Source organism: Impatiens glandulifera, chromosome 2 (assembly GCF_907164915.1).
Source record: "Impatiens glandulifera chromosome 2, dImpGla2.1, whole genome shotgun sequence".
In the NCBI taxonomy this organism is placed as follows: domain Eukaryota; kingdom Viridiplantae; phylum Streptophyta; class Magnoliopsida; order Ericales; family Balsaminaceae; genus Impatiens; species Impatiens glandulifera.
In genome coordinates, this window is record NC_061863.1 from 59,711,078 (window position 1) to 59,725,806 (window position 14,729).

Below are 14,729 nucleotides of genomic sequence, written 5' to 3' on the forward strand. Positions count from 1 at the left end.
ACAAATAGAAAGACGTCATCTATAAATAAAAACGTAAAGTTAATTTTGCTTACTAACTAGAATACCACGACTTTGAATAAATACTTTTTTTTTTTGATGTCTAACTCTACTATAAACCATATGTAAACGATTAACAAATGAGCCGTAAAAACATTATACGCAATGAGTAACGAGTAATGTATGAAAATCAAACCGAACCATTTAAAAAAGAAGTGTGAACCAAACTAAGCCAATTGATACATTTAAAAGAATGAAGAATACGCTAACTAGTAAAGCGAGTAATGTGTGAATGAAGAGAGATGATTACAATTATTTTGTGGCCTGGCTGAGAGGAGAATATTATTAGTACACACAATAATCTATTTCAATGAAACAAGTTAAAAGAGAACAAACCAACAAACCCACTTGAATATAATAATAAACCAAACCTCCATTTGAAGCAATTATGATGACGCGCCAACGCGTGAAACCCGCCGTTATATGCTCTCTCATTCATTCATTACCAATCCCTCCTTCCTTCTACTTTCCAAATACAAATCCCAGCAGTGAAGCTGTTTACTTGCCCTGTTACAACTGCATCTTATTTATATGCAATGCAATCCATTGCCTCTGATATCTGATCTAGATTTTAGATTCAGACCTCTTTTTCTTTCACCATTTTAGATTTCTTCATTCCTTATTGCTTTTGATAGAGCATACATTTGTTGGGTATGTTCCTTCCTTCCTTCAAAATCTGTCAAGATTCAAGTTTTCTTTCAAGGGTTCCTCTTCTTGACATCCTTTTCTCTTATTTTGTAATTTGTATACAGTATTCTATCTGGGTCTGGGACTGGGGGTAGTATAATGGGCAGACCAGCCATATTACTGTTTACATTGGCTTTCTTGATTGTCACTCTGGTGGTGAAAGCAGAGGATGCTTCCAGATACTTCACATGGACTGTCACTTATGGAACTGCTGCTCCTCTTGCTGTTTCCCAGCAGGTTGGTTTGTTTGTTAATGCCCCTGTATGTGTCATTGCAATTAGTTTTAACAGGTCTGATGTTTTTTTGAAGGTGATTCTTATCAATGGTCAATTCCCTGGGCCTAGACTTGACACTATAACCAATGAGAATATTATCATAAATGTCATCAACAAACTAGACCAGCCTTTTCTATTGACATGGTTTGTTCTTGACACTTTGTTTGAACTGGGGTTATTTTCAAATAACCTCATTTGATTTAGGTTATGATAATTGGGATTTTATTTTATTTATAGGAATGGAATTAAACAGAGGAAGAACTCTTGGCAAGATGGAGTTGTTGGTACTAATTGTCCTATCCCTACTAATTCAAACTACACTTATAAGTTCCAAACCAAAGATCAAATTGGAACATACACATACTTCCCTTCAACATTACTTCATAAAGCTGCTGGAGGATTTGGAGGATTAAATGTCTATGCAAGATCTGTAATCCCCGTTCCTTATGCTAGACCAGCCGAAGATTTCACTTTACTCATTGGTGACTGGCACAAGGCCTCCCACAAGGTCACTTCATTTCTTCACTACTTATGATGATCAAATTATTTTACATTTTGTATTAAAAATGTAATTGAATTAGATGCTACTTCAATCCATAGTTGTTTGAAATATCTTTTGCATGAACAGACTCTCCAACAGACTCTTGATAATGGAAAAACGCTTCCACTTCCGGATGCTCTCCTCATAAACGGACAGACCACAACTACTTTTACGGGTGATCAAGGTAATTGTGAGCCCTTTACTTCAAATTTCTTGTAAGCTTTTGACATATATATTCTTATGCTAAAAGGGAAGAGTTGTGTTTTCTTTATTATAACTCTCAGGAAAGACATACATGTTCAGAATATCAAATGTGGGACTATCAACCACGTTCAACTTCAGGATTCAAGGACACTTGTTGAAGCTAGTTGAAGTTGAAGGGTCTAATGTTATTCAGAACGTGTACGATTCTCTCGACGTTCATGTAGGTCAATCTGTTGCGGTTCTAGTCACTCTGAATCAAACTTCCAAGGATTATTATATTGTTGCATCATCTCGGTTTAATGGTAAAGTGATCACTGCAACTGCCATCCTGCATTACTCGAACTCCAAAACTTCCGTTTCTGGACCTCTTCCACCGCCTCCTACTTACCAACTTCACGGGTCTATGCAGCAAGCGAGAACCTTCAGGTAAAATCAGCAAGTGTTTTGATTGAAAATCGAACTCTGTCTGATATAATTTTGTGTTCAATTATCATAGGTGGAACTTGACCTCGAATGCAGCCCGTCCCAACCCACAAGGCTCGTTCCACTATGGAGGCATCCCAATAACAAAGGCATTCGTGTTTGCAAACTCAGCCCCTGTGATTGGCGGAAAGTTGAGATATGCTGTAAACAGAGTCTCCTATGTAAATTCAGATACTCCCCTGAAGCTTGCCGATTACTTTAACATTCCCGGAGTCTTTAACATGAGTTCCCTCCAAAGCAATCCAACCGAAGGCCCTTCATACATGGCGACGCCAGTTGTTTCCACTTCTCTACACGATTTCATCGAAGTTGTTTTTCAGAATAACGAAAAAACCATCCAATCTTGGCACCTCGACGGCTATGATTTCTGGGTTGTTGGGTAATTAGTTAATCATCTCTTTTAGCTTTTAGCAAAATTAAGCTCTTTTAGTTCTCATATTGTGTATATCACTGCAGCTTCGGTTCTGGACAATGGACTCAAGCGAGTAGAAAAGGGTACAATCTAAAGGATGCCCTGACCCGACATACTACACAGGTAGGTTTTTCATTTCATTGGTCAGATAAATTAGTGGAGAAGGTTTGTCTTGAATCTTGAATCTTGATGATGATGATGATGGGTTGTTTTTGTTGGACAGGTATTCCCGAGCTCGTGGACAGCGATATTGGTCTCATTGGATAACCAAGGAATGTGGAATTTGAGGTCTGCCATATGGGAGAGACAGTATTTGGGACAGCAATTTTACCTTAGAGTTTACGACCCTGTTCATAGCCTCTCCAACGAATACAATGTTCCAACCAATGTATTGCTTTGCGGGAGAGCCGTTGGAAGACAACCATGAAGAATTCAATTTCTCACATCATCATATTTACAGTGTTTTTAACGGTCATGAGAGTATGGCTTTAGGATATCCTTAGTTTTATAATGTCCACTTCTTATATATATATTGTTTCTTGTTGTTTAATGTACTACAAGTCTATACACTTTCTTTAATTAAAATTATAATATAATTAATTACTTGTTTCATATGTAAATTATCATTTATGTATACGGTATATTTTGTCACTTTAAATAAATCTCAATTGAGTTGATCTTCACTAATTTTTTTTATATAAATTTATTAATATTTTTCATACAAATTTGCTCATTAATTGACTCTCTTCTTAATTAATTCTAGCATGTTTTTGTTAACAGAAATTCATCAAACAATGCATTAAATTGGCAACGTTGTTCTTGTAGCATCGACTTTTATCATTTGAATTATCTCGATGAGTTTCATTTGAAAATAAAAGTATTACATTATTTAGTTTTGTGATGAATTAATGTGATAAATAAGGGTTATTGACATGAAAATAAATTAATTTTATAACAAATTGTTGTCAATTAAGTTAATTATTATTTCCATTACTACGTAATATTATTATTTCTACGGAGGATGTCTTATAAATAAAATCGGTGAATTCGGTTGGTGAACTCATTAATATTCTTTTAAGATTTTTGAACTCGTAAAGTTAATTTTTAGGTTTGTTAGTTGGTGAACATTTTTTCTTATATTTTGTTATTGTGTTTTTTCAAATGATTAATCTGATTTTTTTCTTTTTATGTATTTTGTGATATTTTAAGCACTCTTGTTTTTTTATTGATTGTGTGGTTAAGTTTAATCAAGTCTTATTTATATCTAATTGCATGAACTTTTCAATTTTTTTTATTTTAAATTCTTAGGCTTAATAATCTCAAATTATTATATATATTAAGACTAGCTATCAAGTTGAAGGGTAAATTAATTTATTTAATTTTTAATAATAAAAAAACCACCGAGGTTGACTTTTTTTATTCTTTGATTAATATTCCTAATTAATGTATGCATAATTATATGAGCATGTGAAGATATCAATTTTATTTTTGGTAGAACATGTGAAGAGAATTTAATTCCATCTATTATATATGAAATGCTAACTTCCATTGCATGTGCCTATAATAATATATTATTATTATTATTATTATTGCAATAGCAACTTTCTATGATGATCTGTCCTTGGGATTTACTATATATGTACCAGCCCAAAAGTTTTTTTTTTTCTTACATATTTTAGTTTGACTTTTTAGAATTTGTTAAGTGCTGACTTTTTTTTTCCTTGAAGAAATAGTTTTAATAGTTCAAATAGATTTATTTTTATTTATATTTTTTTTAAGATGTCAAATGTTTAAGTTCTATTAAAAAAGAAGCTCTAAGATATAGTGAAGACATTTGATTTTGTAGATGTTTGAGATTATAATGATCTGTCTAAGTTTGTTTGTCCTTGAACAAATAATTAGAAGATGGGACAGATTTAAAATTCCAATTCCAAAATGGTTGATGGTTGGGATCGATTTGGAACAGGACCAACTGGTTCAATGGGATCAGTTATGGGTTGGAGCAGATTTGGTGATTCAGATCTCTTTGTGTTAGATCATTGAGAAAGAGACTCATCATCTCCAAACTTTTCTTGATCCACACCACCGTCCACTGTCAATGACCTAGACAAAAAGCAAGGGAACATCAATCATGAAAACTTCAAACACAAACAACACACATATCACAGATTTCTATCAATGGCCCTTCATTCAATGGTTCTATCATAGCTAAAAAAATTACATGTAGCACAACATCAATCACACACAACTCAGACACAAAGACAGTACTACATTAGGGGTGACTAGCTCCAATAAGATAATAAGATGATAATTTGAAATCGTCCCGCGGTAACTGAACCGAATTATCTCGTTTGAATGGTTTTTCTTCGAAACCGAACGAGAATGGAGCGGGATGATATTTGTGTCCCGCGGGAATTCCCCGAATCCAAACAGAACAGAGATGGTATTAAAAGAATTCTCGAAATAAAAACAGGGAGATAATAATAAATATATTCTCCGCCTCGAACCGCCTCATTGTCATCTTTAGCCCCAACTAACGAGCCATGTGCCAGAGCATCTCATTTAATATAAAAACAAAATATTTAATTAAATTTATTAGTCTTTTTAAACCTAAAAGATTTATGTTAGAGTAGTTCAAGATAAAAAAAATTAAAATTTTTATTTTATCCTGTTTAAATCTCACCAAAATGATTTTTTTTATCAAAACTTTAAGCTAGAACTAGGGCAGCCAATTGGGGTTTTGATGTCCAAAACTCGAGTTCGGCTCAGACCTAAATAAATAAGGTCAAACTAGTTTTTCCTCTGAGATTTGTTTCTGCTAACACGTGTAAAAGAGTCTCGATCAACCAACAAAACTGAAAAACATGTTAATATTGATTATGCCAGAGGATTATCTACTGTTCTTAACATTAATGGCTTAATTTCGTTGATAAATTTCAAATATGTTTAACAAATATTTATTTTATAAAAAAAAAATTATACCATCACCTTATTAAAAATATTTTTAATGAACAGACTATAAATAAATTCTCTTAACAAGTTTATATAAATTGTTTCTTTACCTTTATTATATTATGTATTTATATATATAGAAATTAACTCAATTTTGATTAAATTATTTAAATATAAGCAAAGTTTTGAAGAAGGCCTAACTTATTATTAGATTATTAAAGTAGGAAATTAAAGGTCGTCTTCTTGTCTGTTATGAATGGCGGGAAAGTCGAAATCCTGCAATTGGGACGAAATCTGGAAAACCATTGAAAGAGCAGTTGAAGAAGGTAAGTGCTCGAAGAAGCAGTTCATACAAGCTAGGGTTTGAGAGTTGAAGAAGCCTCTTTCTTACTGTCTTCGACGTTTCATCCCCCCCATGTGAATCGGCATCTGCAAAAACCTTAAATTTGTTTTCAATCTACCCTTTTCTCTCTTAGATTTTGATTATTCTCTTCTCCATTAAGATACTACTATTTAATCATATGATCCGTTCTCGTCTGCGGCGTTATCGCTATCGCTTTCTTACGTTATCTCCTTTCTCTCTCTCTCTCTCTGTTCAACCCGACCCATTTCACACACGAGTCCATCTGCGAATATCCACGAAGAAGCCAAGAAAGAAAGGAAGAAGAAGGATATTTTAATCATTTTTTCTTACCTCGCGATTGGTGAGTAACGAAGTTCGAGGAATTCCAGTCAAAATGGATCGTTTAGGGTTCTTCACCTTCACCAACTTGATCTATAGATGGGAACTACAGAGAGGTCTGCACGAATTGCGCCGCAATTTAACTCCGATTAGTTGTTTTCTTCAAGGCCATGTTACCGCCACAACTCATGTGTCCTTGCCGGTGCGCGCCAATATATACTTCCCTCCTTCTTCCCAATTCTCATCATCATCCTCTGCGTATCACTTTTACATTGTCTTACCTATCTGAGATCACTCCTTTAAGTTGTTGGATTCCGCCATTTGTAAGCGTTTTGTTCTTAGTTGCCTCCTATTAACTAACTTGTCTCTTCTTAATCACATTTGTTCTGGCCATGCGCAGAAATTGAATTTGTGCAATAATTCAGCGGAAGAAGATGACTAAAGCTGTTCTCCTTCATTCTCTTTTGATCATATTGGCTTTCTCCTGTGTTAGTTTGGTGAAGGCTGAAGACCCTTATAGGTTCTTCACATGGGAAGTGACATATGGGACTATTTCCCCACTTGGTTTCCTACAAAGGGTGAATTTTATTCTTCTCATTCTGTTAATCATCCATCATCATGTCTTTGCTCTCAATATTCATGTTTTTTCTTCTTCTGTTTTTTGCAGGGAATCCTTATAAATGGGCAATTTCCTGGCCCTACTCTTGATTGGGTGACTAACGATAATATCATTATTAATGTCATCAATAAGCTTGATGAACCTTTTCTTATTACATGGTTAGTGCAATCTACTTTGTTTCATAATGAGAGTTTTTAGGGAAAAGTTGAGGATTTACAATGTGGTTTTTGGAAACCAGGAATGGGATAAAGCAGAGGAAGTCATCTTGGCAAGATGGAGTTCTTGGGACGAATTGCCCAATCCCTCCCAACTCAAACTGGACATACACAATGCAGATGAAAGACCAGATAGGAACTTACAATTATTTCCCATCCACTTTGATGCATAGAGCTTCTGGAGGTTTCGGGGGCTTGAATTTGCACGCCAGATCCGTCATTCCAGTTCCTTATCCCGAACCTGCAGAAGAATTCACAGTTCTCGTCAGCGATTGGTGGAAGGCTGATCACAAGGTTCACGCCAGATAACATTTTTTATTTTTATTTTTTCAGTTTCTTGTTGATACATTATTTCAACACATTTTTGTATTCATGTTGCAGACATTACAACAGACACTTGATTCAGGGAATGCATTTCCTTTTCCAGATGCAATCCTCATAAACGGGAGTCCTAAAAATGTAGTATCCTTTGCTGGGGAGAAAGGTATTGCGAAATAATTTATACTCTCATGTTTGGATGATGTTTTTAAAACCGAGAGAATGATTTTTGTTTTTGTATTTGGCAGGACAAAGGTATTTGTTTAGGGTGTCGAACATCGGTTTCACAACCTCGATCAACTTTAGGATCCAGGGACATAACATGACACTTGTTGAGGTTGAAGGTTCCCATACACTGCAGGAAAAGTACGAATGGATTGACGTCCATGTTGGACAATCCGTGGCTGTTTTAGTAACCTTAAACATGGAATCAAAGGACTATTTCATAGTGGCTTCTACACGATTCACAAAGCCCATTCTCACAACCACTGCGATTCTTCACTACAATGATTCTACTGTCACTGCTAGTGGACCATTACCTGTTGCTCCTACTTATCAACTTCACTTGTCTATGAAGCATGCAAGAACAATTAGGTTCGTTGGATCCTATGGAATCCAAACCCTTTGCTGTATGTTTAGGCATTTTAACAGTTTGTTTGTTTGTTTGTGTAGATGGAATTTGACAGCAAATGCAGCTAGGCCGAATCCTCAAGGGTCATTCCATTATGGACAAATACCAATAGTGAGAACACTTATTTTGCAAAACACAGCTGCAAAGGTAGATGGAAAGACAAGATATGCCATTAATGGAGTCTCCCATGTGAATCCAGCCACTCCTTTGAAACTAGCTGATTGGTTGAACATACCCGACGTCTTCACCTTGAACTTGACTAAGAGCACCCCCATGACTCCTCCTGGACCAGTAAGCCTTGAGCCGTCTGTAATAGGCCTCAGTCTTCACGACTTTGTGGAAATTGTCTTCCAGAATACTGAGAACACAGTTCAGACTTGGCATCTGGATGGACATGATTTCTGGACAGTGGCGTATGTTATTATTTATAAACTGTTTTTTTCTTCTAATGTATATAAAATTAGATTTAAAAGCGGTTGTTTTATTTTGATGTATAAACAGATTTGGAAACGGGCAATGGAATACTACCATGAGAAGAAGATACAATCGAGCTGATGCGACCACCAGAAACACTGTTCAGGTATTTATTTTTGAAACACTTTTATACATATATATTCAGAATGGTTTTTGATTGTTATGTTTATTATAGGTATACCCATATGGTTGGAGTGTAATATTGGTGTCACTAGACAATAAAGGGATGTGGAATTTAAGATCTGCAAACTGGGCTAGACAATATCTCGGACAACAATTGTATTTTAAGGTTTGGAACGACGAACCCAGCTTGTTCACTGAATACAACCCACCCGTCAACCAACTATTTTGCGGTCTTGCTCATCCTTAAGATGAAACAATCATGTCCTGATCCTGTCTTTCTGCATTTGAAAGTTTGTGTTATTCATTCAATCATGTCTTTTTCTTTGTAGCTCAGTCGCGATGGTGCGACTGTCATTACTTGTTTTACATAATTAAGAAGAATCTTAACAAAAAGAAAAGAAGGGTAATTTGAATGGGGTTCTTGTTATTTGTATATTGATATTCTGTTTCAGGTTTCTTCCTGATCATCATAAAGCAATGCTATTATCTATCAATTGAATTTTATTATTATATTCTGTTTTTTTATTAGATTAATTTAATACATTAACTTAGAAATCAAAATATTATTATAGCCAAGTGAAATTGAGACTTATTATTATTGGGGTTAATTAAAATTTTGGACCTCTTTGGGAATTATATTTATACACTGTCTAGTTAGGCAGTACCTTAGTAACTACAGAGTAGATGAGGGTTTAGATGAGTAGAGAATGAAAATAACTGCAAGATCGACAATTGATAGGAAGATCAGACTGAATTAGAAGAGAATTAGAGTATGAGTACAGAGAGATAATTAGGTACCTGAAGAGTTTTCAAATGATCAGTAGTCGTTTCCATTCCTGTTCAGTAGGTATTTAAGGGCTCTTGCCTTCAGAATTATTTCACCCTTCTGCAGTACAATCTAACTGCCTCTGCTAGCTGGCAAAACTAGTTGTTTTTGCCTATTCTGTTATAACTGATGTTATAACTGATGCAGTTTAATCAGCTGCTACCTGAACTATCATCATCTATTATGTGACAACTTATTCCAAATCTAAAAACATGTTGTTTGCACAACTTATTAAAAACGAAATTACCGAACATGCCGACTTTTTAACAATTCGTCGACTTATTAAGGGTTAGAAAACCTAATCCTAAAATGCTCTCATAATATTAGCCTCCCATCAACACTTGATTGAAAGAAGTTGTGTCTCCCACTATCAACACAAACTGAGGGTATTTTGTCATCAACCATGACTCTTCTTCCGAGCTAGTATCATCATTTGAAGCGTTAGACCACCTGATCAAGAATTGTCCAATACTAACTCCATCATTCCAAACAACTCTCATCTAGAATTGCCACTAGTTTTACAATGTTGTCCTCTTGTAGGATAGGATTATATGGATTGACTATTGTATTGTCCATCTTTTTTTGAGTTGAGAGACGTGAATGACATTGTGCATCTTTGCTGTAGAGGGAATATCAATCTTGTAAGCCACATTCCCCACTCTTTCCATTATTTGAAAGGGTCCATAAAACTTAGGGCTGAGTTTATGCATCTTTCCTCTCACCGAAGACTGTCTGTACGGTTGTAACTTTACAAACACCCAATCCCCTACTTGGTAAACACAATCGATCCGTTCTAAAAAAAAAACACAGTCGATCCTTCTATTGTCTGATTGCTGCTTCATTCGATGTTGTGCACGTTGCAAATGAAACTTCAAAACTTTTAATGCCTCTTCCCTTGCCGACAAACTGCGGTCCACTACCTCGATCCTTGAGTCCCCTGCTAAGTATGGATGATGAACTGGTGGAGGTTGACCATACACGATTTCATATGGTGAAGATAAAGCTACCGAGTTGAAGTTTGTATTGTACCACCATTCAGCTAAAGGAAGTCACTTTACCCATGACTTAGGTTTTTGAACTGACATAGGTGATATGCTGATGACATTGCTTGCTCAATACCTTACAATTTACATAATTCTTTCCAAAATGTACTCACAAAGATTTTTTCCATGTCACTTAAAATAGTTAGCGGCATTCCATGTAAACGAAATATATGATCCATGAACACTCAAGCAATATCACTAGCAAAAAATTAGTGTTTCAACCCAACAAAATGAGCCATCTTGAAGAGTCTGTTCACCACTACAAAATAACAAATAACCATTGGCTTTAGGCTAACCTTCAATGAAGTCAATGGAAATATCACTCCAAATTGATGTAGTTATAGCCAAAGATTGCATCAACCCTTTACACCATTGATTCTCCCATTTTCATTTCTGGAAAATCACACAGTTTCTCACAAATTCTCTAACAAATTATTCATTCCCCTCCAAAAATACGCTTGACAGAGTTTTTGATATGTGACCATCACTCATAAATGCCCCTACTGCTGAATTATGCATTGTTGAAATAACACAAGTTCTTAAATCTCTATCACAACCCACTACCAAACGCCCTTTTTTACGCAACTGACCTTTGATGAAGGAAAACCCTTTACCCCTTACGGATCTATCCCCAAGGTCGAAATTCTTCTTCAAATTCAAATCTTGATTCCACAATTTCTCATTTTTTTTCAATAAAACTGATTGAAAATTTTAATATTGCTGAGCAAGATCCCTCTTCTGAAAGTCTCGATAATGCATCTGCTGCCACATTCTCTTTACCCTTCTTATATTGTACTGAAAAATCGAATCCCACCAATTTGTATAACAACTTCTCATGACTGAGTGTTTAATTTTCTGCTCCAATTAATGTTTAAGCGATTTGTGATCAGTTTTAATCATAAATGGCTTAAACTATAAGTAACTCCACCATTTTTTAATCGTATATAACACTGCCAACATGTCCCGTTCATATGCTAGTGAGATTTGAAGTCTTAGCACTAACTCTTTACTGATGAATGCAATAGGATGTCCATGTTGTATTAAAACGGTCCACCCCTATTTTACTTGCATCTATCTCAATGACGAATTTTCCTCGAAATTTGGCAGCTTGAGTACCAGTGGCCTCATCATTACTCATTTAAGCTCATTAAAGGCCTTTGTCGTTGCCTTATTCCATTCAAACTTGCATTTTTCAACAGAACTGTCAATGGGACCACAATGAATCCATAATTTTTTTATGAACCTTCTATAATAACCTGCGAGTCCCAAAAAACCCCCTCAATTATTTCAGATTACTCGGTTGTGGCCACGATTCAATTGCTGCGATTTTAGAAATATCCACAGCTACCCCTTCTTGTGAAATCATATGGCACAAATAGTCAATCTCCCAACAAGCAAAAACACATTTTGAATACTTCAAAACTAACAGTTGTTGTCTTAATAATTCAAAAACAGGCTCAAATGCTTCACATGTTCGTTCAAATTCCTACCGTAGATTAAAAATGTCATCAAAGAAGACTAAGACAAACTTCCTTAGGTGAGGTTTTAAAACTTCATTCATAATCCTTTGAAATGTTGAAGGGGCATTGGTTAACCCAAATGACATTACTATTTACTACAAATTCATAATGCCCTTCATGAGTTTTAAAAGCAGTCTTACAAATGTTACCTTCATGCATTCTCACTTGAGGATAACCCGAACGTAAATCTAGTTTAAAAAAAATACATCTACATGTAATTCATCTATCAACTCTTCAATTAAAAGAATTGAAAATTTATCTTTAATGGTTTACCTCATTTAATCTTCGATAATCAATGCATAATCTCTAACTTTGATCCTTCTTCTTGACAAGTACCATCAGGAAGAAAACAGACTATAACTTTTTCTAATCACTTTGTCTCTAACATTTCATTGATCATGCATTCCATTTCGTCTTTTTGAAGAGTATGATATTTGTAAGGTCTCAAGCTGACGATCTGCGTTCCTTCCTTCAAACAAATTCGGTGATCATAGCTTCTATTAGGAGAAAGACCGGTTGGCTCTTGGACAAATCGCTAAACTCATAAAGCAGATCCTTTATCTAGTTCTCTATATCCGTCTCGGGTAAAAAACCAGAAATGAAAATAGTTATATATCATTATCTTCTTGACTTTTGATACTTAGCATAGCCACTTTTGCTCCTTTTCTGATTGTAGAGTTCAAGGTTTTGTCCTCTAGCATTTCCATTTTTTCTTGATAGTATGACCTTATAAATTCACCATTCTTCATGATTGTTGAAATAACATTATAACCCATTAAAATTCCAGTTTAAGTTACTAAAAGTAGACAGCCATTCGATTCCCAAAATGATATCATATTTTGGTATGGACATCAATCTTGCATTAACAACAATATCCACACTTTAAGAAGACCATTTCAGACCCCGACATTCACTGCTATTTATTAATTAATGTATGTTCACATAGCCTCCGATAATGATCCCGGTTTTTGAAATTGATTAGATTATCAATTTGCTCTTTTAATCCGTTTAAATAGCTTTTAATTGAGTATTATCCGTAAGATGTGGTAACTTGTAGATGACATTCAAGTATTTCTTATCAAATTCCTTAACCGATGTTACTACTTAAGATATTTTCATTTGTCTAACGGATCATCAAATTCACTCGGGCCAAACTCTTTTAGTACCAATGTTTTTAACTCCTGTCAAGTCATAGCTCTTCCCGATAATTTGTGTTGTAGATGTGAACTGAACCAACATTGGGCTCTCCCTTTTAAGTGTGTACACGCATATTCTAGTTTGATTCTTCCAATGTGTGATCCGTCTAAAAGAACATCTCCACTTCATATATCTAGTCATCTATCTCTTCACCATTAAATTTCGGAAAATCCATTTTTGACAGTCTTGTCGGTGGTTGATACATATAATCACGTGGTTCCCTTTCTTCAGAATGTTCACTCTGATGTCTTCTTTCCTCACCACATCTGCGACCAGGTTGGCGTTCACCTCCGTAGTCACCTCTACTTTCACCTCTCGGTTCTGAATTATTGCTACCGGGCGCTAGAGTTAGCCGTCTAAGTGTATCGTTCATTGAAGTCATCATCGTCTCCATTCGATCGAAACGAATTTCTTGCACTTGTAAGCATTCGTCCTAAGCATGACTACGGTTACGAATCTCATTCAATTCTCTTTTGATTCGCATTTCCACCATAATGCCAAGAAGGTTGATCTGATACCAATGATAATGATAATTATACTTAAACACTATGTAGTCTAGGTTAGACAATACTTTAGTAACTACAGAGTAGATGAAGGTTTAAATTAGTAGAGAATGAGAATAACTGCAGGACCTGCAATTAATAGGAAGATGAGACTGAATTAGAAGAGAAATTAAAGTATGCGTAAAGAGATAATCAAGATTACCTGAAGAGTTTTCAAATGATCAGTAGTCGTTTTCATTCCTGTTTAGCAGGTATTTAAGAGCCCCTGCCTTCAGAATGATTTCACCCTTCTACAGTACAATCTAACTACGCCAGTTGTTTCTGCCCATTCTGTTATAACTGATGCAGTTTAATCAATTGATATCAAAACTGTCATTTGCTGTGTAACAACTTATTCCAAATCCAAAAAACATATTGTTTGCACAGATTATTAAAAACGAAATTACCGAACATACGAAATTACCAAACATGCCAACTTCTTAACAATCCATCGACTTATTAAGGATTAGAAAACCTAACCCTAAAATGCTATCATAACACTTTATTTCAAACTTCACAATTTTGTTAAATTTATACCATTAGGACGGTTTCAAAAATCAAACCCCTATATTCGTTAAAATTCAATAATTAAATTAGTGACATTGATTTATTTATTTATTTATAAATGGTGCGTAAATAACAAATTAACGACGTTTGAAATCGTTATAACAAAATTTCGTTTTCGTTTTTCTGTAACTTTAACATTAAAAAGTTTTAAATTGTGTGATTTGATAAGGAATGAAAAAATGGATTTTTTATCATTATTTTCCACAAGAATTAAAATTTGGAATGTAACATTTAAATAAATTAAACTTCATTATTATTTTAATCACAAAAATACTTTTCAAATAATCTCAAATTAATTTTACCACTTTTAATCCAAAACTGATTCGTAAACAAAGAGGCGCATTGGACTCAGCTGACTTCC

The 14,729-nt window shown here is 34.8% G+C and overlaps 2 protein-coding genes across 2 annotated transcripts; both read left to right on the forward strand.

The window, feature by feature from the left end:
- Positions 1-481: 481 nt before the first annotated feature.
- Positions 482-3,195, forward strand: LOC124927736 (L-ascorbate oxidase homolog). The gene is made up of 9 exons (XM_047468197.1): positions 482-708; positions 810-981; positions 1,054-1,163; positions 1,257-1,527; positions 1,648-1,744; positions 1,845-2,190; positions 2,261-2,626; positions 2,704-2,782; positions 2,883-3,195. The coding sequence occupies exons 2-9, from the start codon at positions 844-846 to the stop codon at positions 3,084-3,086; spliced, it is 1,611 nt and encodes a 536-aa protein (XP_047324153.1). The 5' UTR covers positions 482-708; positions 810-843; the 3' UTR covers positions 3,087-3,195.
- Positions 3,196-6,699: 3,504 nt separating this feature from the next.
- LOC124926049 (L-ascorbate oxidase homolog) lies at positions 6,700-9,085 on the forward strand. Its single transcript, XM_047466210.1, has 8 exons — positions 6,700-6,871; positions 6,961-7,070; positions 7,151-7,421; positions 7,509-7,611; positions 7,694-8,039; positions 8,118-8,489; positions 8,578-8,656; positions 8,726-9,085. The coding sequence occupies exons 1-8, from the start codon at positions 6,728-6,730 to the stop codon at positions 8,918-8,920; spliced, it is 1,620 nt and encodes a 539-aa protein (XP_047322166.1). The 5' UTR covers positions 6,700-6,727; the 3' UTR covers positions 8,921-9,085.
- The last annotated feature ends 5,644 nt before the right edge of the window (positions 9,086-14,729 follow it).

What these genes read in the sequence shown, in the direction of transcription:
- LOC124926049 (XM_047466210.1), top strand. Translation starts at nt 6,728, where the DNA reads ATGACTAAAGCTGTTCTCCTTCATTCTCTTTTGATCATATTGGCTTTC. An exon ending in GGTGGAAGGCTGATCACAAG is followed by an intron (nt 7,422 to 7,508) that starts GTTCACGCCAGA and finishes TTCATGTTGCAG; the next exon opens with ACATTACAACAGACACTTGA. An exon ending in ATCCTTTGCTGGGGAGAAAG is followed by an intron (nt 7,612 to 7,693) that starts GTATTGCGAAAT and finishes TGTATTTGGCAG; the next exon opens with GACAAAGGTATTTGTTTAGG.
- LOC124927736 (XM_047468197.1), top strand. Translation starts at nt 844, where the DNA reads ATGGGCAGACCAGCCATATTACTGTTTACATTGGCTTTCTTGATTGTC. An exon ending in CAGCCTTTTCTATTGACATG is followed by an intron (nt 1,164 to 1,256) that starts GTTTGTTCTTGA and finishes TTTTATTTATAG; the next exon opens with GAATGGAATTAAACAGAGGA. An exon ending in TATGATTTCTGGGTTGTTGG is followed by an intron (nt 2,627 to 2,703) that starts GTAATTAGTTAA and finishes ATATCACTGCAG; the next exon opens with CTTCGGTTCTGGACAATGGA.